This window comes from Doryrhamphus excisus, unplaced genomic scaffold, assembly GCF_037039965.1.
Source record: "Doryrhamphus excisus strain RoL-2023G ecotype Guam unplaced genomic scaffold, RoL_Dexc_Guam_v1.1 HiC_scaffold_24, whole genome shotgun sequence".
Taxonomy (NCBI): domain Eukaryota; kingdom Metazoa; phylum Chordata; class Actinopteri; order Syngnathiformes; family Syngnathidae; genus Doryrhamphus; species Doryrhamphus excisus.
In genome coordinates this window covers 714,029-740,543 of record NW_027621862.1, presented here as the reverse complement: position 1 = coordinate 740,543, position 26,515 = coordinate 714,029, and the positions used below count along the sequence as shown (strand labels likewise).

Below are 26,515 nucleotides of genomic sequence, written 5' to 3'. Positions count from 1 at the left end.
TGATAAATTCATAATAATAATAATAATAAGAAAAGACACAACCAGCCGTCTGGCAGATTCAAACAGATTTATTAAACCCACAATCGATAAATGAACACATATATTTATCAATAATCACACACTCACTCGCACTTTTCAGTGGTCCACGCTTGATTCATTAGTCTACATTGTGCATGTTTGTGCGATCCACGTATGTACAAACCCGCTTGTGCTGATGATACATTTCATTACAAACAGGCAGAAAATATGAGAACACGGCTAGGCCTTTTTTTTATTTATTTTTTGGTTAAAAATGAAATGAAATGATTCCACCAACAAATACTCAAATGTGGCCTTTTTTTTTAATGAGTAAAAATAGTTGATTTCTCCGGAAGACTAAAAATATAGGCTTGTTTTGTGTGCTCTTTATAGTTGGTCCCACATTGATCTATTTGTACATGACAATAAGTTTTATAGACACAAACACTCCGGACCAACATCGACTGGACACAATAAAACCACAACCGAGATCAAAAGAAAGTTGACACATAAGTGATTTTTATGATTGAGTGTTTTGTATTGCAATTTGACTTGTTGATCTTGACAAAGGGACGGGGCCAGTGGGCGTCTTTAGCGACTTGCGTCCGCTTCAAGTGAAGTCCGGGCCGGACGACTCCTCCGACTGGGACCGCTGCGCCTTGAAGGCGTCGAAGCCGTTCTCGTCCACCGGCAGGCAGTTCCCCGCCGAGCTGTAGCCCTTCTTCCTGGCCGCCCTCTCCTCCATGCGGATGGTGTCGTACAGCCCCTGCGGGGCCTCCTCCAGCAGGGTGTCCCTCTCCGAGAAGGAGGGTCTCATTTGGCACACGTTGCGAAGCAGCAGCAGCGCCGGCGCGTACAGGACGTTGACGAGACCCATGCCCAGGTTGAGCTGCACGAAGCCCAGGTTGTGTACGATCTGGCCGGCCACCACGGGGCCCATGGCGTAGGCCACGGAGTAGGAGATGTCCGCGATGGCGTACACGCTCCCGTACACGGACACGTGGCGCACGTCCACCAGGAAGGCCAGCGTGGGCAGCAGCGCCGTGTCCACCAAGGCGATGCCGAAGCAGATGCCGCACAGCGGGACGATGAGCTCCTCGAAGGTCTTGCACGCCGGCACCATGCACGAACTGGCCCCGATGATGACCATCCCCAGGGCGCCGTAGAACCACTGCAGGTTCGGGTGACGCGCGGCCAACTTGACGGTTATGTAGACGCCGAACACGTGGGGGAAGAAGGCGGGGAGCCAGGTGAGGCCCATCTGCCACTGAGTGGCGTGCATGGTGGTTTTCATCCAGTTGGAGATGGTGGGCTCCAGGAAGGCGAGCGGGATGTTGCACACCGTCAGGGCGCCGGCCACAACCGCGATGTAGGGGTCGATCATGAGCCGGTAGATGGGGGTGCCCACCGGCATGTTCTCTCGAGTCCTGTTGGAGAAGGGCCGGATGAGGGTGAGGAACAGGAAGCCGTCCATCAAGCAGATGAAGGCGAGCACCAGAAAGGGAACCTGCTTGCCCGCGAACTCGTAGAGCACCCCGCCGAAGGGAGGCGCCGCCAGGCTCCCGAACGAGATGAAGGCGAGCGCGATGCCCAGCGCCCGGCTCCTTTCCGCCTCCTCCGTGTACTTATCTGCGATCATGGCGATGCCGGACGTGTCCGCGAACGCGGACCCGAGACCCTGCAGGCTTCTGGCGGCGAACAGGGTGGCGTAGTTCTCCCCGAAAGCGAATATGCAAGTGGACAGAAACATGACCGTGAGCCCGATCAGAAGCGGGATGTCGTAGCCGACCCGGTCTATGAAAGTCCCGCTGAGGGGGTTGACGAGGAGCTGCAGGATGGCTTTGGACGCGAACAGAACCCCGATCTGGATGTCCAGGTTGTTCTTGTTGCCTGCGTCGTGGCCGCTGCTGTTGCCCGCAGTGGTGTTGGGGTGCAGGACGACGTGGACGTGCTCCGCCTGCTCGCTCTCCAGGTCGGCCAGGTAGTCCGGGATGATGGGCACGATGACCATGTAGAGCATGTTGTCCAGGAGCAGAGCCACGCACACGATCACCAGGATGATGCGCCTCTGCTGGTGCGGGTCTCTCATGGCGGTGCCCAGCTGCTTGGTGCGGGCGCCCATCTCGGACAGCTTGACCGCGGCGGACTCGGCCAGCCCGGACGATCCACCCTCGGCGTTCATGACGATGTGCTTCCTGTTCGCCTTCTTCTTTTCGGTGAGTCTTTAACGTCAAAAAATGTGCAGATTTGTGCTTTTTCTCAGCGCCTCCGACGTGTCATGCCTCGACGCCGTCTTCACCTCGCTTGTGCGTAAAATGCGCGGCGAAGATCGCAGCCATCGGCTTCTTCAGCGCGTCCCATGCTTGACGGTCCTTTTTTTTACGCGGCACCGTGCGCCGAGCGGGCAGGCTTTACGCGGCTGGGACGCCTGGAGACTTCCATCCTCGCAGCCTTCATCACCTGTGGCACTTTGGCGCTCGGCTCTGACAGCACCAGTGCTGCGCTCCTGGGCATCGGACCACATTAACCCGCTATTTTTGGTCCCCTCCGCCCTCCTCCTTGTCTCTGTTGGTGGAGAAGTGACATCAGGACCAGTAACATGACTGGATCCCTTCGACACTTTGCCCCCCCTTTATGCTAATCGCCCCAGCGTGACGCTTCAGCCAATGAGAGACACTCCATTGAAAACCGAAATCTTGCTTTTTCTTCCTCTTCCTCCTTCTTATAAAGCATCCCATTCCAGTAAAACTCCTTATGCAATAACGATAATCACACTTTATTATTTATATTACGGTAAAGTAGTTACGTCGCTGGAAGAAATTCACTTTTACCACAATTTCTTGCAAAGAAAAACAGTAAACATCATCAACGAGGAGCATTTAAGCACTTCGGCACAAGTTGTATTTCAAAACAATAAGAAAATAAACTGATGCTAAGAAGCTTGGTGTGGACTCAATGTGAAAACAGTAGTGACCTCTTGTGGTGGAAAGTGGGAAATGCACAGCACGGATTACACAGTACGCTTAATTGGATGTTAATGCTAGCATAACAAACTGTTTTCTATGAGAGATTATCTATCCTTTTGTCTCCTTCCTGGGGTATAGCTGACCATTCTGTAGTTATAGTTATGGATGATTTATTTGGGCTTTGTGTGTACAATGTGTTTTGTAAGCATGAAACCTTAAGATGGGCATCAAAAGGGGAAGTAAAATGGGAACTATGGTGAGTAGAAGAATACAGCTGCTTGTGGGAAGGGGGGGTAGTTGTAGTAGTAGTCTTGAGTTTTCACTTCTTGTTTCACTTCCACAGTTACACTTCCGCCGCTGTCAGGCCTTTGCTGAATCTGCAATTATGACAAATAACCATTTTTATGACACATTTATACATCCATTTTCCAAATGAAGGCCCTTACTGGTGCCGACTGCGTAGGGCTTCAACAAGTTTGTCAGCTAGTCCAGCTCCATACTGGCCCAAGTTCACAAAACAGTCCATTGTGAAATGCCGTTGACAGATTCAAATCCATATCTTTTCCTGGTAGGGAATCGATAACTCTTGTTCCCGATTGGTGGCGTCTTTAGGAATTGTAAACAAATGTCTTTCCTGCAGAGCTTGTAGGCAGGCGCAGAGCCTATCTGGCTTAAAGACACGCCCATATAAGGAAATCCGCTCCTCTGTGACATCACAAAGGGACAGTTTCACCACACCCTTCTGAAACCGAGCGTTCAGAGCCATCCCAAACTTCTTTCAGGGCTCACTTCCTATCTGAAACTTTGGCATAGTTTAACACAATAATACAACATCCAAACAACATTTATAGATCAGAAAAGGGGAAAAACAATAATAGGTCCCCTTTAAATTATGTATATATACAATGTGCTGCAAATGCCACACTTTGGACACCCCTGCATTAAAGAGATGGTTTCAAACCGGCTCTAAATGACCATGCTCGCATCAGGGGACAGGATGTAAACCTTGCATGTTTATATGCTTACCACTAGAGGGCGGTAGAGACACATGGACGTTACTCCAAACAGCACTCTCAACTTTGTGGGCTGCAGATTCTTTCCTTATGTGGCTTTACACTGTTTTGTGTGTTTATACGACATATTACGGTAATTTGTAGTTTTTTTTTTTTGATGATTATTGCTGTTAAAGTGATTCCAATGAGTGTTTATGCACATTACAGGGCAGTGAGGGGGGGAATTCTGGGCCCCATGAAAAAATAAATTACTTTGGCCCCCCCAAAATTGTCATGCAATGAATTAAGACTGCATAGGTTCTCCGTCTGCAGCGTGGCTATATCCGTCCCTGACAAGGTGTTCTCCTGAGTGAGCTATTAGTGCTTCTTCTAACTCGAGCTCAGACCGAATTGGATCACTAGTCCAGGCGCTGCGTGGAATCCCCACCCGCCCTCGCTGTTGGTAGAGTTTTCTCAGAAGGCCGCGCTAATCTTCCGCATCCTCAGTCAACTCTGCATTAGAATTGCATCATGACCTATTACAGTATGCTTTTTCCACTTTTATGAACTATAAATGTAGTTAGATTGTTGTATTCTCGTTCTAAACGAAACCAAAGTTTCAGATAATGAGGTTTGCGTATTTGGAAATGAGCCCTGAGAGAAGTTTGGGATGGCTCAATACGCTCGGTTTCAGAGAGCTTTTTCTAACACCGGCTCCCTGTGATGTCACAGGCTTCATTATATGGGCATGTGCTGTAGGGCTGCCCTCCCCACAGCTCTGGTTTGCGGTCTTTAAAGTTGTTAGCTATGGCTCCAAGGGAATGTTTATACATGGCAAGCTCAGACAGAAGTGGTTGGAGTTGGTGATTCCCAGCAAGAATTAAAATTAATTTCTTTGTATATATAAACACACACACAATCTGTGATGTTATTGATGTGGTTAAAAAAAAAGAAAAAGTGTATTGTTCACATTTTTATTAGACTTGTATGTGAGGGGCCTAGAGGTAAAAAGTGTAATTGAAAAAAAATGCAATACAAGCAATGTTTTCATCAATTATTGACATAGTCAAGCCTGTAATAGTCTCGTCCCGACTGCTGCACGTCATTTTCCTCAAGTATGTTAAATTCAATGATCTGTTGTATCCAGTAGTGTTGTTCATTAATTGTGATTATTCAACTACAGGTGCGCTTATTAATTCAATATTTTTGTAAACTGACTCCACCCACTAATTAAATGATATTTGTCAATACGTTTGTCCATCAGAAACGTCCTGCCTAAATAAAAGCGCGTCTTTACTGGCAGTTTCATCATGACTCAGCTGTACTGAGAGTATTGTGTATGTCAACCGTGCAGACATATGAGCAGCTCCAAACAAGATGACTTTTTTGGACTATTTGGACTTCTTCAGAACCGGATCAGCTAGCTTCTGTCCGGTGAGGAAGTGCCACACGCCGCCTCGGTAGAACTCGTTTCCGAATGAGTACAGCAGCGCGTTGAAGATAGGGTTGGTCTTGGCCACCACGGGAAGAACCTGAGAAGAAGCAGAGCAGTTGGTTTTATTATTATTAAAGAGAAAGCTTGGACAACAAAGATGATGACACTCACCATCCTCAGCTTTGGAGATATGACCTTGACGTTTTGGAAACAGGCGTAGATGCACATGAGGACGTACGGACCCCAGCACATCAGCATTACCCTCAGGGGCAGGCTGGTGTTGAACTGACAACAGTAAAGCCACGTTAGAGATGATAGCGCATGCTTCCAGATGTCTCAGAGGTCTTACTCTGTGCTGATGGACCTTCTTGAAGTGTTTATGGATGGCATTGTAGCACGACAGCATGGTGAAGGCGGGGAAGGTCAGGTAGAGCAACACCAGGGTGAGCATGAAGGTGATGAAATTCCTAGTGAGAAGATGCAAAGCATTGTTAAAAACTCATTCCACTTTTGTTGGGTGTTTTTCCTCCCCTACCTGTCTCCTTTGGTGTAGTCCAGGGTGCAGCAGGTCCTCATGGGCTCAAAGTCATACACCCCCCAGCCCATAAGGGGCACAGCGGCCCAGAAGACGGACAGGATCCAGATGATGGCACTCATCACCATGGCGGTGCTCCAGAAGAGCTTTTGCCCTGCATTGGTGACAGACAACATGTTGCAAACCTGGAAAGCTGATCCACCAGCCCCTCCATTTGGTGCAAGAGCAGATGTGCTCGAACACATACAAATACACTATAGTGTCGCGTATATAGTGTGAGTGCCACTCACTGGTGCAGTACTGGTGATATCGGTCCCAAGCGATGGTCGCCATGAAGCTGATGGATGCCAGGACAGCTATCATGCCTTGAAATCCATGATAGGCGCAGCCTTGTTGACCAAAAGGCCAATGTCTATATAAACAAAATTTAAATGAGTTCAAATTGTATCTAAAATCTTTAAAATTAATCAGTAATCAAGACTAGAAAATTACATACATATCCAATCTGGCTTAACCTTAGTTTTATAATTATTTCGTCGTTTTTAATGTTTGTTTTGTTCTGGTCATCTTTCTAAGATGGCTGCTCCTCCCGCCATAAATTCTATACTTGATTGCAATGTAAACAAAGAACAGACTCATGGGCGTGGCTTTCTCATTCGACGTATGTGATTGGCTTGTGGGCCTGTAGCGCGTGCCCTATGAACTTTGCTTGTTGGGCATTTAGGCCAAAAACATTGTGACTCTCCATGAGGCTTATAGTATTACAACAACACACCTTTAAAAATAAACGATGAATTATTAGCTATTTTGTGTCGTGAATAATACATATATATACATATATTTTAATGGACTAAGTAGTGTCGTGTGGTGGTACTTGAGGTAGCTGGCGTAGGCGGCCGTGAGTCCGTTCACGTTGAGGCTAATGTCGGCCAAGGCTAGGTTGAAGACCAGGAAGTTGCTGGGGGTCCTCAGCTCCCGGACACCCAGAAAAGAGGCGACGGTGACCGCGTTGAGCAGAAACCCGAGCACCCCTGTGGACAGATGGAGGACGGTCCCAGCTAGCAAAGCCAAGAGCTAGCACTTTCCCCGGTGGTCCTCGCTTCTACTTACCGCCAACGAAGAGCGCCGAACCGAACAAGAACATGTCAAAGTCCGTGAAGCCCTCAGGTAAGACGTACGCTGCCATGTTGACACACTTTAGCTAACTTCCAAGCGAAGTACTCTGCTGCTGCTGCAATGTTTGTCCTCCTACAAAGTGAAGCTTTGTGTTACACTCCTGTCACATGGCGAAAGAAAGAAAAAAACTCAGCACAATGAGATTTTAAGTTGCTTTAAAGCTGCAGCAATCCGCCCAAGAATGTCCTAACAAGAAGCCTTTGCCCCCCTCCCTTCAAATGTGAGGGTCTTCACCCCTCCTTTGAGTTCACATGTTGCTTCACTGCAAGCAGGGAGGTGGGGACTGCAGTGTAGTTGAAAGTACAACTACACGTCTAAACTACTACTCATTTCAAAGTAAAAAAAGTAACTGAACAAAATCATGCAACACATTTTATCATTAGTAATTAATAATTATTCAATCATTCATATTCTATAACGCTTATCCTCACAAAGGTCACGGGGTGCTGGAGCCTATCCCAGCTGTCTTCGGGTGGCGAGAGGCGGGGTACACCCTGGACTGGTGGCCAGCCAATCCCAGGGCACATATAGACAAACAACCATTCACACTCACATTCATACCTATGGACAATTTGGAGTGGCCAATTAACCTAGCATGTTTTTTAAATGCCACACAGAGATGGCCGAGGGTGGAATTGAACTCGGGTCTCCTAGCTGGAAAAAGTCCACCAAGCGTTGGTGTCGGCATCTGTGCTTCAGAAGGCAGCGGATGCGGCTGCAGGGGCCCAGCAGAGGTGAATAAGCCTGCTTTTCATTCAGATTTTCAGTTAATAATGTGAGAGGAATGGAAATAAATGCATTGTGAAATAGTAAAGGTAAATTGTGGATACCAGAATGTTGTTCATGTTCTGGTAAAACAAGCATATTGGCTTTGTTTGGGTTGAAATAAGCTATGAAAATAATTAATCCATAGTTAATCCATGTGATTGGTATGGGCCAATCCTACCTAAATGTGTAACATTCTGTTCCATCATATGATATATTGATTACAAAATACAATCATTAATGTTAATTTAATAAAAAAGTTAGTTTTAAATAATTATCCCTAAAATAAAAAAATAATACTGCAGTACTTTTCAAATATTTCAATAACACCAACCCTCTAATTGTCGCAGTACTTCCACCCAGTGGTGATTAAAAAAACAAAACAAAACACTGCAGCCTCTGCAACACCAGCAGCCTGTAGTTGTGTTGCAGTCTATCTCATTATCAACACTGGAAAGAGGAAAAAAGTGACAAGTGTGCAGCCTATCAGCTTCCAGGAAGCCACGCTCTAATCGTGTGAATGAAAATAACCCCAAAGTAAAGTCCTCCTCCTCCTCCTCCTCCCTCCTGCTTCTCCTTTAATCCCTGTGCATCCTTTTTATCTGAGGATTCACTGCAGGCGGAGCAGAATGGAGCTGAGAGCCCGCCTGGCACCAGCATGCATCTCAGGTCCCCTTAATTAAACAAACTCTTTTTTTTAAATTATTTTTTTAGAAGTTGGCTAGAAGTAGTAACATTTAAAATGCGTCCACATTTTTCTTGTGCTCTTTACGCGGCTTTGGTTTTTCTCCCGCTCATGAGCAATTCGTGTCCTGCACAGTGTAGCTGCTTCTTCCACAAACTGAGCGATGGATCAAAAGCAAGGTAAATATGATTATTTGTAAGTTCTACCCTTTGCTCATTATTATTGTTTTCAATATTTTTTTGTATTTCTGTATATATATGTTTATATTGACTATCCGTTGCTGTTTCAGTAGTGGAGGATTAACTTGGAGTTGCTCTTTAATCTGCTTTGCTTGTTACTGGACAATGGGCCACTACTTTTGCAGAACTATTTATTTCAAATAGCATCTTTTTAATCTGCATGCTGGTACATTACAAAGCTGGAATGGCACTTGTTTCCAATAGGGAGCAATCCTTATTTTGATCAGGTGCACATTCTGACATCTAGGGAGATAAAGGAAAAAGGCGTATTTTGTAATATTTACATTAATGCTAACCAACAGTCATAAAACATACTATGCTCCTCGGAGTAAGAAGAAAACACATTTCAAAAGTTGTCCTTTACTTCCTGCAGAAGTGTACTTTGCAATGATCCCGAGATCAGCGTCATTCCTACAAACTTCCCCACTGACACATCCAAGCTCCGCATCGAGAAGACATCCATCACAAGGATATCGAGTGACAACTTCCGCTACCTTGGCAGCATGGAGTTCCTGTGGATGTCCTTCAACTCCCTGAGTTCGCTCAGCGTGGAAAGTTTCCGGGGTCTTACCACCCTGGACGAGCTGAGGCTGGACGGGAACTCCCTCACCTCGTTCCCGTGGGAGTCCCTCAGGGACATGCCCAACCTGAAGCTGCTCGACCTGCACAACAACAAGATCTCCGCCATCCCGGCCGAGTCCATTATGTACATTAAGAACATCACCTACTTGGATTTGTCCAGCAACAGTCTCACCACTGTCCCTGTGGACGTCCTCTCGCTGTGGCTCAGCGTCAAACCGTCACAGGATGTGGACTCCTCCAAGTTCATCCTTGGTGAGGCTCCTCGCTATCATATTTACTTTTTGACGCCACTTGGGAGGATTAGCGTCATTAAAACGGCTCTGTTTGGTTAGAACGGAGATCAACGGATGCGTTTGCGTTTCAGGTCTCCATGACAACCCCTGGTTGTGCGACTGCCGGCTCTACGATCTGGTCCAGTTTCAGAAGTCACCGAGGTCATCTGTGGCTCTAATAGACCCCAGGCTGCGGTGTGCAGACCCCGAGAGTCTATCTGGAGTTTTCTTCACCGAAGCAGCGCTGCAGAGGTGCCAGGGCCCGCGGGTGCACACGGCCGTTGCACGTGTCCGTAGCTCGTTGGGCAACAACGTGCTCCTCCGCTGCGGTACGGTCGGCGTCCCCATCCCCGAGCTGTCCTGGAGCCGTGCCGACGGCAAGAAAATCAACGGCACGAGTGAGTTCTCCTGAACCAAATCCAGCGGTGCCAAGATTAGAATGGCATCTATTTCTGCACGAGCGTCAATGGGATTAAAGTTATTCTCTTTGTGCCAATCTGCTTACCCTGCAAACCCTTTCTTTATTTTCAGTTCAGCAAGAGATCTCAAAGGAGGGAATCATTTGGTCCATTCTCAGCGTCCCTGCAGTCTCCTACCGGGATTCGGGAAAGTATGTGTGTAAAGCGGCTAACTTTGTCGGAACAGCAGACGCGATCATCTCCCTGGTGATCACAGACTCGTTTCGTTCTGAAGAAGCAGGAGGTGGAGGAGGTGCGGTCGCTAAGAGATCCAGGGGAAAGAAAGCCGGCAGTATTGGGAGGGCCGCATACCAGGAGAAACTGATCGCCAGGTATGTCCCTCCCCCGACTTCCTCGGCAGGCAAACCCATCATTGAACCCCTCAATGGAAAAGGAGTCACTGGGAAGTACGATGTTGAGAGCTACAGCGTGTCCGACGGCTCTCGAGAGAAGATGGAGCAGAGCCCTCTGGGCAACATGGTGGCCAATGCCTCATCCTTACAAGCTCCGGAGAGAAGGATTGTGCGTTCGGTGAAGGTGATCGGCGATACCGACCACACGGTTTCACTGAATTGGAGAGCCCCAACTGCCACCAACACCACCGAGTTCAGTGTCCTGTACGCCGTGTTTGGCGAGCGGGACATGCGTCGGATCAATGTGGGTGCAGGCAAAAACCGTATCACCATCGAGGGCTTGGTGCCAAAAACAAAGTACATTGCTTGCGTTTGCGTCAAAGGCCTGATCCCGAAAAAGGAGCAGTGTGTAATCTTCTCAACGGATGAGGCAGCCAGCGCAAGCGGCACCCAGAAGCTCATCAACGTGGTGGTCATAACGGTGGCCTGCGTCATTGCCGTGCCCCTCACTCTCATCGTGTGCTGTGGCGCCATAAAGAAGCGCTGCCAGAAACTCTTGGGCAGGCAATCCAAGGAAATACAGGATTCCTATGTCACCTTTGAGACTCTGGGACCCGGGGCTAAAGCTAAAGGGATGGAAGGCGAGTATCTGACCCGGCTGAACCCCGATGAGTCCAATCGACTGCTCTCTGCCAGGTCGAGTGTCGACTCGGAGGCCATTACTAGGACTGAGGGGCCACCAAACGAGTACTTCTGCTAGAACCCGATGTTTGCCTCAACCTTCTAGAGGATGCACTTTGAGACTGGAGTAGTGAAGACCGATCCCTCTTTGAGGATGGATGAAATAACTTTACAGCCTTGTGGAAATACTGTGAAAGAATAACCATGTATTGGTCAGCAAAAAAGGGAAGTTCTACACAGCGAAAGGGTTATTTACATGTGGTGTTCATGTGTACAAATGGCACTTTTCAACTACTGCATTACAACCCGTAATATTATCCACCATGTAACTTCCACACTGTGTAAAACCCTGAAGATACCTTATTTAGAAAGACCAAGCGACTGTTATTCTCTTTTATATCGTCATGTGCCAGGTTTACCGTCCACTCAAGGTACAACTCACACTTTTTCTAAACATTGTAAACATTGTCAACGGAGGCATCTACTGTATGTGTGCATGCATTGTAAATAAAGTTTTTTTGTATTTACTTGCTTTACCTGCTTCTTTCTTACGTCCCAGGTTTTGTTAAATCTCATCAAGTACTCAATTTTTTCATTATTTTAGGTACACAAAATAGCGGTATTCTCCCCTAGCATGCGTGGGTTTTCTCCGGGTACTCCGGTTTCCTCCCACATTCCAAAAACATGCTAGGTTAATTAGCGACTCCAAATTGTGCATAGGTATGAATGTGAGTGTGAATGGTTGTTTGTCTATATGTGCCCTGGGATTGGCTGGCCACCAGTCCAGGGTGGACCCCCCCTCTCGCCCGAAGACAGCTGGGATAGGCTCCAGCACCCCCCTGAGCCTCATGAGGATAAGCGGTAGAAAATGAATGAATAAAAACTAGCTAGGAGTCCATTGTTGTTCCTCATGGTTTATTCTCGACTAATGTTCCTCTGAGCTATAATTGGTGAACTCCAACATAAGTGTTGCTACCAGGACACAAAGGTACCATCATACCATCCACAAGACGCTAGTACTCCTAAAAGTACAATGATGTATTTAGGTAAATGGAATAAATAATAAAAGGAGACTGCAACTGATTGTGATTGAACAACCTGCGAGACAAGTGACGTCGCAGATTATTGAGGTCAGATTACAGTCCCCTCCAGACATCTGTCCCCCTAGCAGCCATCCCTCCTCTCCGCACCGCGAAACCTTATGGGCTTCAGCCCACTTCAGGCTCCCGTTGGGCTCTGTGGCCCTGTTACGATCCACGTATCCGAACAATCCCAACACAATGGAACAGCTCAATGCTGGTATGTCTTGAAGGAGCAAAAAACACCTGAGTTCATCTCGCATGTCTCACATCCTCAAGTGTTACGTCAAGGAGGCTTAAGATAATAGGCTTTGGTCCACATAGACCGCATGGTCCTGCAGTCAACGGGCCTGGTTTACATGCTCCTAAGAGAACATGGAAGCCTTTTGTGCCGTGTTACGTATGGCTTTTGTGTTCTGTCTTGTCAATCATGGCTCGTCAACTTGTCTGAAGGGTTGAACCTTTGCTGATGAGACCCTGGGAAGGTGAGTCTGCTCTAATTTGGTGAATACCTGCTTATACCAAGTTTTACCTCTCAGTCCAACCATATCTTGCCATTCTAGGTCTTTGATATGCATGGACAACAATTCCAGAGAATCTATCTGGAAAACTTACCACTTTTTGCTACCTCAAGGATTGTTCTGTGGTGCCCTGTGGCGAAATTCCGACATCGCCCTAATAGACATGAAAAGCTTGGAAGGGCTGACCAACCTGACTTCATGACCATGGACTTTGTTTCGTTCTGCCAGAACAAGCACTGAAACACTTACCTTCACTGACGTACTTAGATTTAACTTACTGTTATATCTAATGATGTGTTCATGTACTGGCTCTTTTACCAAAAGGCAGAGCGAGTTTGGCAAAAGGACTTGTTCTCCAATGTGGTCTTAGCGTTGTACAACTACCCATGAATGTGTGACTACCGCCTCAGGTTTTATGGAGTTCATCCGAGTGGTTGGTCCTCCCATCATTCTGACAAACTCTTTGACATTTGACATGTTCGGACCCCGTTTTTCCACGAGATCCATTTTGAAACATGCACAAAGCTGCTGGCCTCTGCCCCTGAGACTTACATCAGCGTGCCTTTCGGAGCAAACACAACGCTTTCATACTTAGTCAAGGCCCGACCAGTGAGTGGATGTACGGTCAGAAGATTATAAGAGGATTTACCGGTAAGATTTTTTTTTTTTTCATACTGTCATCCATTAGAACCTGCTGTCAGAGCACTCAGACCTGCAAGTGATATAGTTCAGTTCAGATCTCCACAAAAACAGATCTGGCTTCTACTTGTGCATTGGAGGATGCATGACAATACTTGTCAGCTTTGGTATTACTACGACATTATATAAGTTTAATACCGTGTTACCTTCCAGAATAGGGCCTTTGTATTTAACCGAGACCAGTGACCAAATCATGGTGCTAACCACTGATCCAGCGTACTACTGAATTATTTCAACCAAGCTCCAGTGGGTAGCATCCGAAAACATGCATAAATCTTGCTCAATTTTCTCCACGTAGGAGACGGTTAACTCCACCCTTATTGCACCGAGCGGCTGGAGGACTTGATACCTGCACTGCCAACAACTTCATTGGCATCCCAGTGAACGCACCACCAATGGCTGCCCCATTGACATCCGCATTGCCAAGCAGATGATTCATCTCTTCTAATGTAATCGTCTCAACTGCCTATTTGTTATAAGAAGTATTTTCATTCAGTTGTATTTTATTGAGTTTACAATGTTCCAAAGGGTTTTTATATATATTTTTATTATGATACTGAATGTATATGTATTTTAAATTGTATTGTGAATAATCGTGTCATTCCAGATTAAAAAGAGACAGTCAAAGACAAATGCTGAGCCATCATTCTTTTTTTTTTTTTTTGGGCACAATCACTCAAAGGATTTGTTACGTAAGCAATATATTTTCGTGCATTTATCCATACACCGCTAAGCAGATTAGAGTGATTTTCTCTCTGAACCCTTGTCAGCGGGACATGATATTTCCATTTAATAACAGCTCCCTCTGCACATGTCCTGCACATTGATTGGTCAGGAGAAAACGTTTTATTTATTTTAGTAGAACATGAATACAAAAGTTATTCATGTAACTAATACACAACATTTATTTACATTTGTTTTCTATTGTAAAATCATATAAATCAAGGAAAATACCATTTTTAAATATTTTTTTTAGTTCTACGATTTCATCTGAAATGATCTTGATGGATGAAATGAAAATCATCGATGTCCATAAACCTTTAGTATGCTATCAAAATAGCTCAGTGCGCTATTAGCAACAATAAGAAGCAACATTAGCAGGGAGATCAATATTTTACCACCTCACACTGACTTAATGAGTCCTTGGTAATCCTGTTGCGTCACAGACGATGTTTTAAGGATTTGCATTAATCTAATAATCTGATGGACTATAGCCTTGGCATAAAAAAGTAGGCGCACAAGCCTAATTTTTATGTTGTGATATTTATTGAAAATGAAGACGATACAAAGACAGTACAAATATGCATCCAAGAACACATCCAAGAACCAGGCAGTGTTTTTTCTAGTTCATATGTTGTATATGTCCAAGTATTATTACAAAGTCAAGTATGAGCTAATACTTTAATACAAGGACCACGTGACTGTAACTTGCCAACATTTGAAGGCATTAAAGCGAAATTTCCGTGAACATTTGTGCATATATTTTGACTCTCTACAAAGGAAAAGTACATGCAGTTGCAATACACAGCAGAGTGCGCTTGAACATGCCAAGCATACATTTAAGCCCCCCCTCCTCCCCATTTGTGGAGGTACAAATTTCATATGTAATCATAGAACTGTACACACATTAAAAATTGAAACGATAAAAAAGCATGTTTTTATAATACAACTACACAAATGCAAATACTGCTAGCTTGCTTGTGTTACAGCAGGACGATACAGTGGCACATGGTAATCGTACAAAAGAAGCAAACATGTCAGCTTTCGGCATGTTCTCGTGATAATTTGGGTAGGTATGAAATATTCAGCACTATTCAGCATGGGAAAATAATACACTAAACGTGAAACATTTCTAAAACTGTAAGATGATTTCTCCGTAAGTATGCTTTCATCAGGTCATGAATGTGAGTGTGAATGGTTGTTTGTCTGTATGTGCCCTGGGATTGGCTGGCCACCAGTCCACGGTGTACCCTGCCTCTCGGACGAAGACAGCTGGGATAGGCTCCAGCAACCCTGCGACCCCCGTGAGAATAAGCGGTAGAAAAATGAATGTTTCACGGTTGACTATGGCCTATCATTCGTCCAAAATATTGAAAGACAAGTTATATGTTGTATTGTGGTCACTAGCCGAACATTGCGTGCGGTTCTTCTCACATTCTGTGTGGAAGTGGTTAAGTTTTTGGCTTCTTTATCCTTCTCCAGTCCGTTTGAAACCCCTTAGAATGAGTAAATTGTAGAGGTTAACTAGGTAGCTCTGCAGCTGTCTTGTCTATGCAGTGAACCCGTAGCCTGCGCAATGTCATGTAAACAATGTAAACAAAGAATAATAGTGTAAAAATGACTATATTATTTCATCTATACAGGGCTCTAATAATGTATGTAGAAAGTTATAAACAGGTTTTCTATGTTGTAACGATGAAAATTGAATCCTACTTTTCTTCCGACTGTCATGGATGATAAACGAGGGATTACTGCATCTACTTTTTGTACAAATATATTATTAGAATAATAAATATTTTATTTTATTTGTATCATGCTTTTTGCAATATATACAGTATTTGTGATAAATATGATGCACTTTGTTATATTATGTAATAGAAAGTGGAATTATTTGTTGTGGACGTTAAATTGTGTTACATGAAGTGATTAATTGGAGTATTGTGTTTATTGGAGCGGAGGCCACTATTTGAGGAAATACAATATGTATTTTCAGTACTGTCTCTTGTCACTGTCGATAAGATGATGTAATCCTTCCTCAAGATGGCAGTGTGGTGATTATCTACCGAGAAAGGAAGGAGGTCAGCTGAGGAGTTCACTCTTGGCCACACATGAACCCTCATTAAGTCCTTCATTGCCGTCATGGACGTCTTTTGCCAAACCAAAATCCAGCAACGTCATGAAAAAACGAATAGGTTGTTTGAATAGAATTAATAGTAACCTTGGTTGTTTTCGTTGATTTTTTGCTCGAGCCTCATTTTCAACTCAGACACCAACGCCGAGCTCATGTTGCCTTCCTTGCGGCGACTCAATTTCCCTTTCTTTGAGCCTCTGCTGGCCAATGTGCCCGATATAGTCGGGACAGCACGGAGCTTCTCGGGGGCACGTGTGGCCGGTGGGGCCGGTGGGGGCAGGCACGGGGCGCAGGGTGGGGTTGGCCTACTTGGGCTTTCCTGCTTGGTGATACCTTCTGGATCGTCCATGAGGAACTTCTCTGAGGGGTTACCAAATCTGAAGACGGGCATACGGAAAGTCCAGGGCTGCTGGTCCCTGGGCCGCCTCCTGATGACACGGCGTGCCGGCGTGATCCTGTTTTGCGACTTTGCATTGCGCATGTACATGACCGTGGAGACGAGCACAGTGGCTCCTACCAACATGCTAATGATAAATGTAAGCATGCCTAAAGCTTTCATTGGATTGTCCCTACTTTTCATTAAAAAGGCTGCCATAGGCCCCTTGAGAGGAGTCTGGAAAAGAGCACAGATACAATTGGAATCATCCAAGCGCCAACTGCTTCAAAGCATGATTGATGGGTGAGCAAAGCACTGAGGAGGCCCAAACAACTACGCTACGCACAATACTCTTTACGCTAGGACGCTAGGAGTGCGTCTGGCAGTGCATTGATGCTTAGTGGATTGGACTTTGGCATGCGGCTGAACAGGGCCCATCAGAGTACAAGAGCATATTTGCTTTAACAAAAAGTTGCATGCATATTTGGTTCAATTAAAGTCACACGTTTTGCTCAGCAACAAGCGTCAAACATGATGCGGCTAAAAGTAATATTCATCATAATAAACCGATAAATTAAAAATAAATAATGCATGTTCTCCCCGTGCATGTGTAGGTTCTCTCTGGGTACTCCGGTTTCCTCCCACATTCCAAAAATTTGCATGCTAGGTTAATTGGAGACTGAATTGTCCATAGGTATGAATGTGAGTGTGAATGGTTGTTTGTCTATATGTGCCCTGTGATTGGCTGGCCACCAGTCCAGGGTGAACCCCGCCACTCACCCAAAGACAGCTGGGATAGGCTCCAGCATACCCATGATCCCACTGAGGACAAGTTGTACATAAAATGGATCAAAGGATGGATAATCAACCGAGTGTTCTGTTGATCAATGGTCCTCCGCCTGGCTAGCATCTGGCTAGCACCTGGATAAAAATGTATTTCAGTGGACAAGTTTTAGTTTTTCCAAACATGCTCCAGTACTCTTTCGACATAGCCAACCAGGGAATAATATATTTTTATAAAAAAGATGGAACAGACACAAAGTGAAGTGCATTACTTTTCTCACTTGGGTCTGCGAACCACTTTGATATAGTTACTCTCCGGGTTGATTCTGGACCTTTTCACAGCACTACAGTACAGGATGGTGGATATGCAGACGGTTAGCATAATGAAAGTGATGACAAGGCTGAAACAAATGCCGAAAACAGTCAGCGGACGCTTGCTGAGGCCCATGAAGTATGAAATGACGCGTTCCTTGATCTGGAAAGCACGATGCACAACACACAAAACCAGAAACATTGTCAACATGCAAGGTTGACGCAATGAAAAGACAAGTGAATGAGCAGAACGATACGGTAACGGACATTGTTGTGACAAACGTAACGGTGCCATGCCATAAGCTGCAGCATAGCAAGGCAGCAACCCAAATGCTACAATGCAGAACTCTACATCAGCATGAGCTACCAGCATTAAACTGCAGAAGAAGTGAAGGTCTTACCGCCTCGGTGATGTCAATGTTGACGACAGCCGTGGTGCTGAAGGACGGAGAACCCAGGTCTCTGGCCTGCACTACCAGCGACCACTTGCAGTCCTTCTGCATGGTGATGTTGTGCACGATCTCCATGGTCTTGATGTATGGCTTCAGCTGGATCTCGCCCGTCTCCGCGTTTATGTCAAACGCATTGTCTGGGTCTGCTGTCATGATGGAGTACTCGACCACATTGTTGGGAGACTCTGCGTCCTCGTCCACAGCCTGCAAAGCAGTCACACGTTGAACATTTTAGAGTCTACTCACCCTGATCCATTTGTACCGTGCTGGTCTTTATTGACCCAAAAGGCTAACTGTACATTTGTTAGTGAGCAGTATCTGGTGGCATCGCCATTTGCCTCATGCTGTCACATGAGTTGGCAGTTGTGGCTTCAGGATCACCACGGGCCACTTGAAGCCCTCACCCACAAGACGCCATACACGGCGTCTGCCATCTGCTCTACGCAGTAAAAACTGTGATTCATCGGCGAAAATAACACCTCTCCAAAGTGCCAGATGCCATTGACGGTTCCGACGACAAACTGGAGTCAGGTCGAGACCTTGATGATGGCAACAAACATCGAGCTCAGCTTCCCTGAGAAAGTTTCTGACAGTTTGTGCAGAAATTCAGCAGTTATGCCAACCAGTCAACGACCGCGGGTGTGAGACCGGTTGGGTGTGGGCCAAATTCTCTGAAACACCTTTGGAGACTGCGTATGGTAGAGAGATTAACATCTGGTTCACGGGTGCAGTCAGCATGCCTATTGCTCGCTCCCGCAACACTTGCGACATTTGTGGCATTGCATGAATTAAATGACACGGCATTGTTATGCAAACAAATCATGAGTGAGCTAAAATACTGTGGGTTTGACTTGTGTTATTTTTATTTTGAATTGTGTCTGTTTTCATTAAGAACCAGCAAGGAGCAATCGCATTACAGTGGCTACATTGCACACGTGTGTGTGTGTGTGTGTGTGTGTGTGTGGAATCGTTCCAGGCCTCAAGTGCCTCTTCCAATGGTGCCAAAATGGGGCGCGTAACAGTGCGCTCACACTATCCAAATGTGCTGGACGTTCGGTGTTAAGTGGGCCAAGGCACAATTGGCCTTGTGTGAGTGTGCCCTTAATCTCTATGGAATTTCCTCAATTCCAATTAAGTGTAGTTGCTCTACCCAGTAGTAAAGTTAGTCAATTGTTGCTCTACCCAGTAGTAAAGTTAGTCAATTGTAGTAAAGATACGATTTAGGTCGATAGATACTGATAAATACTGTTATTAATACGATAAATGTGAACGAATTTCAAATAAAACTATGACCTGTTTTCTGCCCACAGAAACACTTATCCAAACAACCATGAAAACATCATTTTAAATTCATTACAATATGATAATTGCTTTGAACCCTACAGCTTGTACAATGATGCGTCTGATAGTTACGACATTTCCCACGATTCCCATGACAGTGCAGCTTCAGGAAGTAGGGACGTGGACGAGCGAAGTGGAAGCTAATATCATGTTTTGAAGTCTCATCCAGAGATCTCTTACACATCTTAAGTAAGTTTGATCAAGTGTAAAATTTACTACAGTTTCTGTTTGGACTACTTGGACTACCAACCGTCCACTATCACCAACGGGTTTGGAGAGGCCAGACTGGAAGTGATACCTTGGGTTGGGCATTGAGCATCGATGGAAACCGGTTCTGACATTCCGATTCTCGGAGACGCGGCAGGAAGAATTTGTTCATCCATTTCAACCATGTAAAAAAATGTGCGACGGTGCTCGCTAGTTTGGCTGAAATTGTGCAAAAAAAATAGGATTGTGCAAAGGCGGATGAGTGGTGATTGAATATACGGCTCTGTAGCATCAGTGGTAGCGCTGTTGCTACGTAGTTTCTCATCAAACATGGAGACGTTCAGACATTTCATCCAAGAACTTTGTTTAGCACCCTCATTTAAATCACACAGACTTTTTATGACGCTACCTATGAAAAGAATCGGAATCAATAATCATTAGGAACCCAAAAACGAAAGGAGGAATCGGAACCAAAATTCAATTCAAATGATGCCTAAGGATAAGCGGTAGAAAACGAATGAAAACCTCAGTTGTCATCACGTACCTCCACTTTGACCGGCGTGCCGATGACCATGGTCTTCTCCAGCAGTTTGTCGTCAAATTCGGGCGAATGGTCGTTCATGTCGAGCACGGTGACGAAGACTTCTGCCAGGCTGTACTTTCCTTCCGAGTCTTCGGCCTTTACATAGAAGTTGAACTTGGAGCGAACCTCGGCGTCCAGGGTGGTCCACGGCTGTGTGGAGATTAGGCCAGTTGACGGGTGGATGGAAAACCTGCACCAAGGGGTCACCACGCCAATCAGTCAATAATCCAACAAGAAGATCAATAATTCTAAAGTGAGAGATTAAGGGGTTATCCACATGGAAAAGTTTTCAGGTCAAAACAGCAAAGAATTTCATCTTTTCAGCCTCTCATCCACACGGAAACAGCGTTCTGGGTGCCCGGAAACAGCAGAGTAGGAAAATCCGAAAGCCCCGGTTTGTTGTTTTTATGTCGAGAGCCGACACCACTATTTGCACGAAGACTCAATACATGATTACGGATCATAACGAGATGTACTCGTTTCATGTTTGTACTCGCCAAGAATGCATTATCCGTAACGGGTCCTCATTTATAGCAAGTGTCCATCTCATCCCCATTTTGTGTTCTTATACTCCATAATGACTCACAAAAGTAATTCCAATGGAAGACGATGGACATGCGTTCTTTCTTCTTCTATTATTGATAAGAGTTGCATTGGTGGTTTGTGTTGGCACTTTGACGTCGTTTCCTGCCATTTTATAACTCACGAGTCGCATGCAAACTTTCACACAATTAACTCTGGTGGCTGCCTGCAGACGAGCATAAATTTGCACTTTCTCTTTGCCACCTTTTCTCTTTGCTTTTCCATCTCAGGCTCCAGCTGTCACCCTGCATGTTAATTGGCTCTCTCCAATGTGAGATGGGCCGCGCCGACTATTTTTAACCCTCCAATCCAATTAGGAGATTAGCCTGAATCATGCAGCCATCTTAGGGCGAGGCTATTGTGCTTGAATGTACTCGTTCCCTGCTACCCTCCATGCCCAGAACCAAAATATGGATCAGCACCTTCACTACCAGGAAGTCTCAGTTGTGTTTTTTTTTACTTACAAATCTGACCCTGATCCATAAATGGTGTATTTGACTTCACCCCAGGGTCCAGAGTCCGGATCGTTTGCCTGCGGGAGCAAGCAAGACCATAATAATGTCAAATGGAGACACTAGAAGAACACTTTGGTTGTGATTCACCATGACAGCTGCAACACTAGAACCTCCTGGAGAGTTCTCTGCCACCCTGGCGATGTAATACTCCGACGTGAACGACGGAGTGTTGTCATTAGTGTCCATGAGGTTGATCACGATATCTGCCGTCGCGCTGAAGCGCTCGGGCGTGTCAATCTCCACCGCCAGCAGCTGCATGATCATGATGGTAAACTAATCATAAATACAGACTATAAAAATAGATTTTAATATGAGTTCTGACCTTGAACGAGAGGGTCGGTCCTTTCTCGTAGTCGATAACCGATGTGTCCTCCACGATGATGGTGACCTGGGCTTCATTCAGGACCGTCTGGGGAACCACTCGTAGAACTCTGCTTGGTCCCACTAGTCTCAGTTTGAATTTGGCATTCGCGCCCTAAGAAACCCAAAAATATTTAAAGGGAAATGAATGTAAATCATAAGTACAGTATATATAATATACTGTATAAAACCTACAGATTTCAGACCTGATCGGAATCATTGACGGTGATCTTGAACCCACGTAGGATCTCCCCAGCAGGAGGGTGCTCGTACATGGTGACCTCAAACTTGCTCTGTGGTCCGTTCTCGCCATAAAAGGTGGGCGGGTGATTGTTGAGGTCCACCACTCGGACCGTCACCACAGCAATGTCGTAGTCATTCAACAAGTGATTGTCGGAACCCACCTCAGATGCCTTGGTGTGAACATTACACGGGTCAACACATGCCATCAGTTTATTTTGGCAGCAGTTTTAGATTTAGTTGTAGTCATTATTTTGGTTTTAGTTATCGAAAAGGATGTTGGTTGTGTTTTTAGCAGTGATAATGGCTCATGTGATTCGTCTATGCTTCTCTTTCTTCCTGGTGTAGACATATTGCATCGTGTAACGTTCTACAAAATTGCAAAATATTCTATGATTTTTGCAGTAGAAACTCCCAACAGTCCGATCTCACAAAGACAGTTGTTCTTATTGGATCGCCTACTTACTGTATGTACCAAACACAGTTTGGTTATATTCCTAACTTGTGGCTATCATGTACACGACAAAATTACATGGAACTGGATTTCTAGTTTTGATTAGTTATGGTCTCAGTTATTAACTTTAAATTATTCATCAATGAAATTAACACTGCACACTATCTCTGCAACCAAAATGATTTCAAGCTATCAGGGCTACCTTGACTTTGACTTCGTAGAGTTCATTTTTGAGCAGGGATGGATGTGTTGTCAAGGTGATGCATCCACTTGTGCCGTTTATATCGAAGACGCCATCACTTCCTGAAACGGATATTCAAGTATTATTGCAGAAAGAGTCATCTTAGTGCACAATGATTTTTATCCGTTCTTACCGTCGATGATGGAGTAATAAATGGGGTTAGGATTGCCTTGATCGCCATCTCTGGCATACACGGTAAATATCTCAGAGCCCTGGTTGGCAAGAGACACATCAAACTTCAGCATATTTAGTCATTGATGTGTTCTTGATGACGTGATGAGTGGAAGACCAGAGGCGCAACTCACCGGAACCGAGACTTCGTAGATGTAGCCGAAGTAAGGCGTTCCTACGAAGGATGGAGGCAAGTCTTGGGCGTCAAGGATGTTGACTGTTATGGTGGCCGTGGAGGTCAAAACCTGATATTGACCCTTATATTTCCCTCCTCCGTCCTGAAGGAAACAAATCATCAAGAATGCTCAAGAAAGCTCGATCAAGCGTATTGCTAGAGATTCTCCATAAATAAGCCAGAGTGGTTGATCACAAAGTGACTTCAGAAGTGGTTACAACACCCAACTTCCAGAGTCTTTAGTTAATGTATTTGATTGTAGATTATGATCTGAAAGCGTAACACCCAACGGTGACCTCTCACCTTGGCAACCACGGTCACAAAGTGCGTCGGCGTGGTCTCATAGTCCAGCGCCGCTCCGGGTTTCACCCTCAGGATCCCGTTGTGGCTGTCGATGGTGAACTTGGCAACTGACGATGGCTGACAAAAGGGTTAAATTCTGTTGACTTTCACTACAGCAGCGGACATTTGTCTCTCGCGTTTTAATCTGCTGGACCCGAGCAAACATAAGCTGTCATTAAGCTTTCAATGTGTTGCTCAAATGTAATTAAAAATTTTAATCAACTCAAGTAACTCATTTTCCTGACTGTTCATTTGAGATTAATCGTTTCTCTTGCACACGCTGTTTCATCACTCAAATGCCCCCTTTTTTTTGGGCTATTCCCACCCACATGACCGCTCCCCGTGATGTCAGCTCGACCTTGAGCAAGGAAATATTTGCTCATGTGCAGGAAAACAACGGAACTCCAGTCTGTACCTCCAAGGGATCCCCAATGTCCCCAATGCAGTCTTTTCCTGCGACATCCTCCAATAACTAATAACTCCAATAACTCCCCCTGGATCAACAAATGACATTTTTAAGCGACGTCTATCATATTCTGGATCATATTCAGTTGGAGCAACCCAGAAGGCCTCCACTGAAAGGTTCTCAAGGAGACCTATAATCTGACACCCAGAGTCTGAGCTCTTCACTCCAAAACCCAGCCACCTTCTTTGGAAATATTTTGGAAAATTCTAGAGTCTCTAGACCTTCTGACCCCGCCTCTTTCACCACAACCAGGCTTGGGTAATACTGAGTATCTCTGACGTTCTTGGTACTGGCAGTCATGGACATGCACCAGACTTCAGCAGGTATTGAAGAACCATTCTCTACCCTTGCCAGGTTCCTGCAACTCCAATCGTCCATTTTAGCACCGTTCTGGGTTTTGAACAAGAACTCTTGTCCCCACGGATATCAGGAACCACATAGGACCACTACCACATGGACGATTCTTGGAGTGGAGTCTGGGATTAATGAAATCCATCCATCCATTTGCTACACTGCTGGTCCTGAAACTGAAAATCCAAATTCCAAAGGAACCCCGATATTTTTCTGAAAAACGATGAAAGCATCAGAAAAAAGGATCACGCTCAAATTTATTTTGCTCTTTCATCTCCATCCAAACTAGAGCAGCCTTGGATTTATTTGAATTCAAACGCAAAAGCGGTTTAAAGCATCACAAGTGCCACATCATCTGCATAATACTCAAATCCGCAGGTTTACCTGGAGGAAATAGGAGACGCTTCCCCCTGAACCCATGTCTTTATCCAGTGCCTGAACTCTGTAGATGCTGCTCCCTTCCACGGCATCCTGAAGAAGACAGGACATGACCGTCAGGAGGTTTTTTCTTTCCAAAATGTGGTTGGTATTGATGCCAGTACGCCGTACCTCTGGGATATTAACAATGAAAGGCAGGTTTTGGAATTCAGGAGGTTCATCATTGGCGTCGGTGACAAACACTCTCACGGTTTCCACCACCTGAAAACACAAAATATTCCTGTATTGGAATGACGTACCTGGGATTGGTTTTAGCATCGGACACCTCTGGCATTGAAAGCCTGTCCACACGGAAACAAACGTTCCTGGGAATTTTTTTTCAGAGTGATTTGAAGACAATTTGAGTCTACATTGTTCTGGATTAGTAACTAGTCGGAAAAGGAAACAGATTGCTGGGTGAAAACGATGTAAAAGTTTTGGAGTATAATCCAATCCAATACAACTGGGTGGTGGTCTTGGTAAATGGTCCTTCAAGGTGCTCAAACCGCTTGTTGACATTTACCTACTGACCATCAGTATCTTGCCCAAAGACAGGGGATCGAACCCACAACCTTCAGGTTGGGAGACGACCACTCTACCAGCCACGGCACCACCATGCCAGTTGAACTTGTTGACTTGTCGCCTTGTCACTTCTGGTCATGTGACGCATACGTGGGTGGCGATGGTGCAGTGACGTCAACATTTTCATTAAGAAGCGGTTTGCTTGTCTATACGTAAACGACAAGTCGCCGTTATTAGATTTTTTCACTGGCTAAAAGAATGTTTCCACCCGAAAACCTTTCTGTGGGGACAGACCCTGAATGATGATAAGCACCGCTTACTCACTTTATTCCGACCGTCCGTGATGCTGACGAGCAATGAAATCTCGTCTTGTTTCTGCAAAATAAATGAATGAAGACATCGTCATTAATGTCGAGCAAAGCTCCTGAGAGAGTTGAGGTGTCTTCTCACCTCTCTGTCCAACTCCAGGACTAGCGTGACGTTTCCTGATTTGGGCTCAACACTGAAATACTCCTTGGAGCCCTTTTCAAACATCAGACCGTATCGTATGGAATCTCCTTCTGGATCTGTACCATTGAGGGTGTAGAGCTGTGTTCCTGTGCAAGATTTTTTTTAAATATATCAATCCATCGGGTATTGGACCTGTTATTATCAGTGGCTTCCACTGTGGGCATTTCACAATAAAAGGATGCTACAGCTTTATCAAATATACGCCTTTATGTGACTCACCTACTGGTGTATCCTCGGAGATGCTGAACAAAGCCATGTTCCCGTTCGTACTGCTGGGTCCGTTGTCGTAGAAATACGGGGCATAGTCAAATAGTCCTTTGTGGGGAATCAAACATAAAATGAGCATGTACATAATATGACATCAAGAGTATTTCTAATAGTAAGCGCTGACTTGTGGACTTACTTGCTGAGGATGAAAGCATAGGCAAGAAGGAAACAGATATGAATGGTTAATAATGTGTTCAAAGAAGCCCAAGAATATACATTTCAATACAAAGTACAGTCAGGGTGGGTGTGACGCGCTAAGATGGACCTTCCCTGCAGGATTAATCGCCTAAGAAGTATTATCCAGGCCCGAAGACAAAAAGAAAACAAACCTTACCCAAGCTAAAGTGTAGCAAGAGGACAAAGGTGAAAAGACACATCTTCTTCTTCTCTTTCTTCATCCTGGCGGGGAGGCGAGGCCTGACTGGACCATGTGGAAAGGCTTCTTGGGGCCGGCGTGGAGAGTTGAGTTGTGAGCTGTGAGAGTACCGTTCTCTTCTCCAGGCAGCTCAGAAGGGAGCAAGAAGAAGAAGAGGCTGCGACT

General features: G+C 45.3%; 4 protein-coding genes and 1 long non-coding RNA gene across 8 annotated transcripts; 2 read left to right on the top strand and 3 right to left on the bottom strand.

Moving 5' to 3' along the window:
* Window positions 1–56: 56 nt before the first annotated feature.
* On the bottom strand, window positions 57–2,624 carry slc18a3b (solute carrier family 18 member 3b). The gene has a single exon (XM_058062195.2). It carries the CDS (start codon window positions 2,198–2,200, stop codon window positions 629–631), a length of 1,572 nt encoding a protein of 523 aa, XP_057918178.2. The 5' UTR covers window positions 2,201–2,624; the 3' UTR covers window positions 57–628.
* A 2,294-nt stretch (window positions 2,625–4,918) lies between these two features.
* Window positions 4,919–7,394, bottom strand: rgrb (retinal G protein coupled receptor b). Its single transcript, XM_058062383.2, has 7 exons — window positions 7,057–7,394; window positions 6,821–6,977; window positions 6,237–6,358; window positions 5,947–6,100; window positions 5,761–5,878; window positions 5,583–5,696; window positions 4,919–5,508 (listed from the first exon to the last, which is right to left on the bottom strand). The coding sequence occupies exons 1-7, from the start codon at window positions 7,130–7,132 to the stop codon at window positions 5,368–5,370; spliced, it is 882 nt and encodes a 293-aa protein (XP_057918366.2). The 5' UTR covers window positions 7,133–7,394; the 3' UTR covers window positions 4,919–5,367.
* A 1,099-nt stretch (window positions 7,395–8,493) lies between these two features.
* lrit1b (leucine-rich repeat, immunoglobulin-like and transmembrane domains 1b) lies at window positions 8,494–11,684 on the top strand. The gene is made up of 4 exons (XM_058062380.2): window positions 8,494–8,751; window positions 9,185–9,645; window positions 9,758–10,063; window positions 10,197–11,684. The coding sequence occupies exons 1-4, from the start codon at window positions 8,630–8,632 to the stop codon at window positions 11,234–11,236; spliced, it is 1,929 nt and encodes a 642-aa protein (XP_057918363.2). The 5' UTR covers window positions 8,494–8,629; the 3' UTR covers window positions 11,237–11,684.
* An 836-nt stretch (window positions 11,685–12,520) lies between these two features.
* LOC144895249 (uncharacterized) lies at window positions 12,521–14,080 on the top strand. Its single transcript, XR_013625743.1, has 3 exons — window positions 12,521–12,721; window positions 12,800–13,408; window positions 13,755–14,080. It is a non-coding gene; the product is annotated as an uncharacterized LOC144895249 (long non-coding RNA).
* A 1,757-nt stretch (window positions 14,081–15,837) lies between these two features.
* On the bottom strand, window positions 15,838–26,515 carry LOC131109946 (cadherin-related family member 1a). 4 transcript variants are annotated; one of them, XM_058062520.2, is made up of 18 exons: window positions 26,111–26,144; window positions 25,927–26,022; window positions 25,648–25,793; window positions 25,522–25,572; window positions 24,808–24,897; window positions 24,643–24,729; window positions 23,403–23,519; window positions 23,059–23,202; window positions 22,887–22,965; window positions 22,715–22,815; window positions 22,025–22,231; window positions 21,781–21,933; window positions 21,546–21,710; window positions 21,408–21,475; window positions 20,323–20,551; window positions 18,180–18,434; window positions 17,739–17,941; window positions 16,776–16,920 (listed from the first exon to the last, which is right to left on the bottom strand). In XM_058062520.2, exons 1-17 carry the CDS (start codon window positions 26,127–26,129, stop codon window positions 17,744–17,746), a joined length of 2,205 nt encoding a protein of 734 aa, XP_057918503.2. In that variant the 5' UTR covers window positions 26,130–26,144; the 3' UTR covers window positions 16,776–16,920; window positions 17,739–17,743. The 4 variants fall into 4 exon arrangements, with proteins under 4 accessions (XP_057918504.2, XP_078644945.1, XP_057918502.2 ...); XM_058062521.2 differs by lacking the exons at window positions 17,739–17,941; window positions 26,111–26,144 and adding an exon at window positions 26,309–26,515 and having other exon boundaries at window positions 15,838–16,920; XM_078788819.1 differs by lacking the exon at window positions 17,739–17,941 and having other exon boundaries at window positions 15,838–16,920.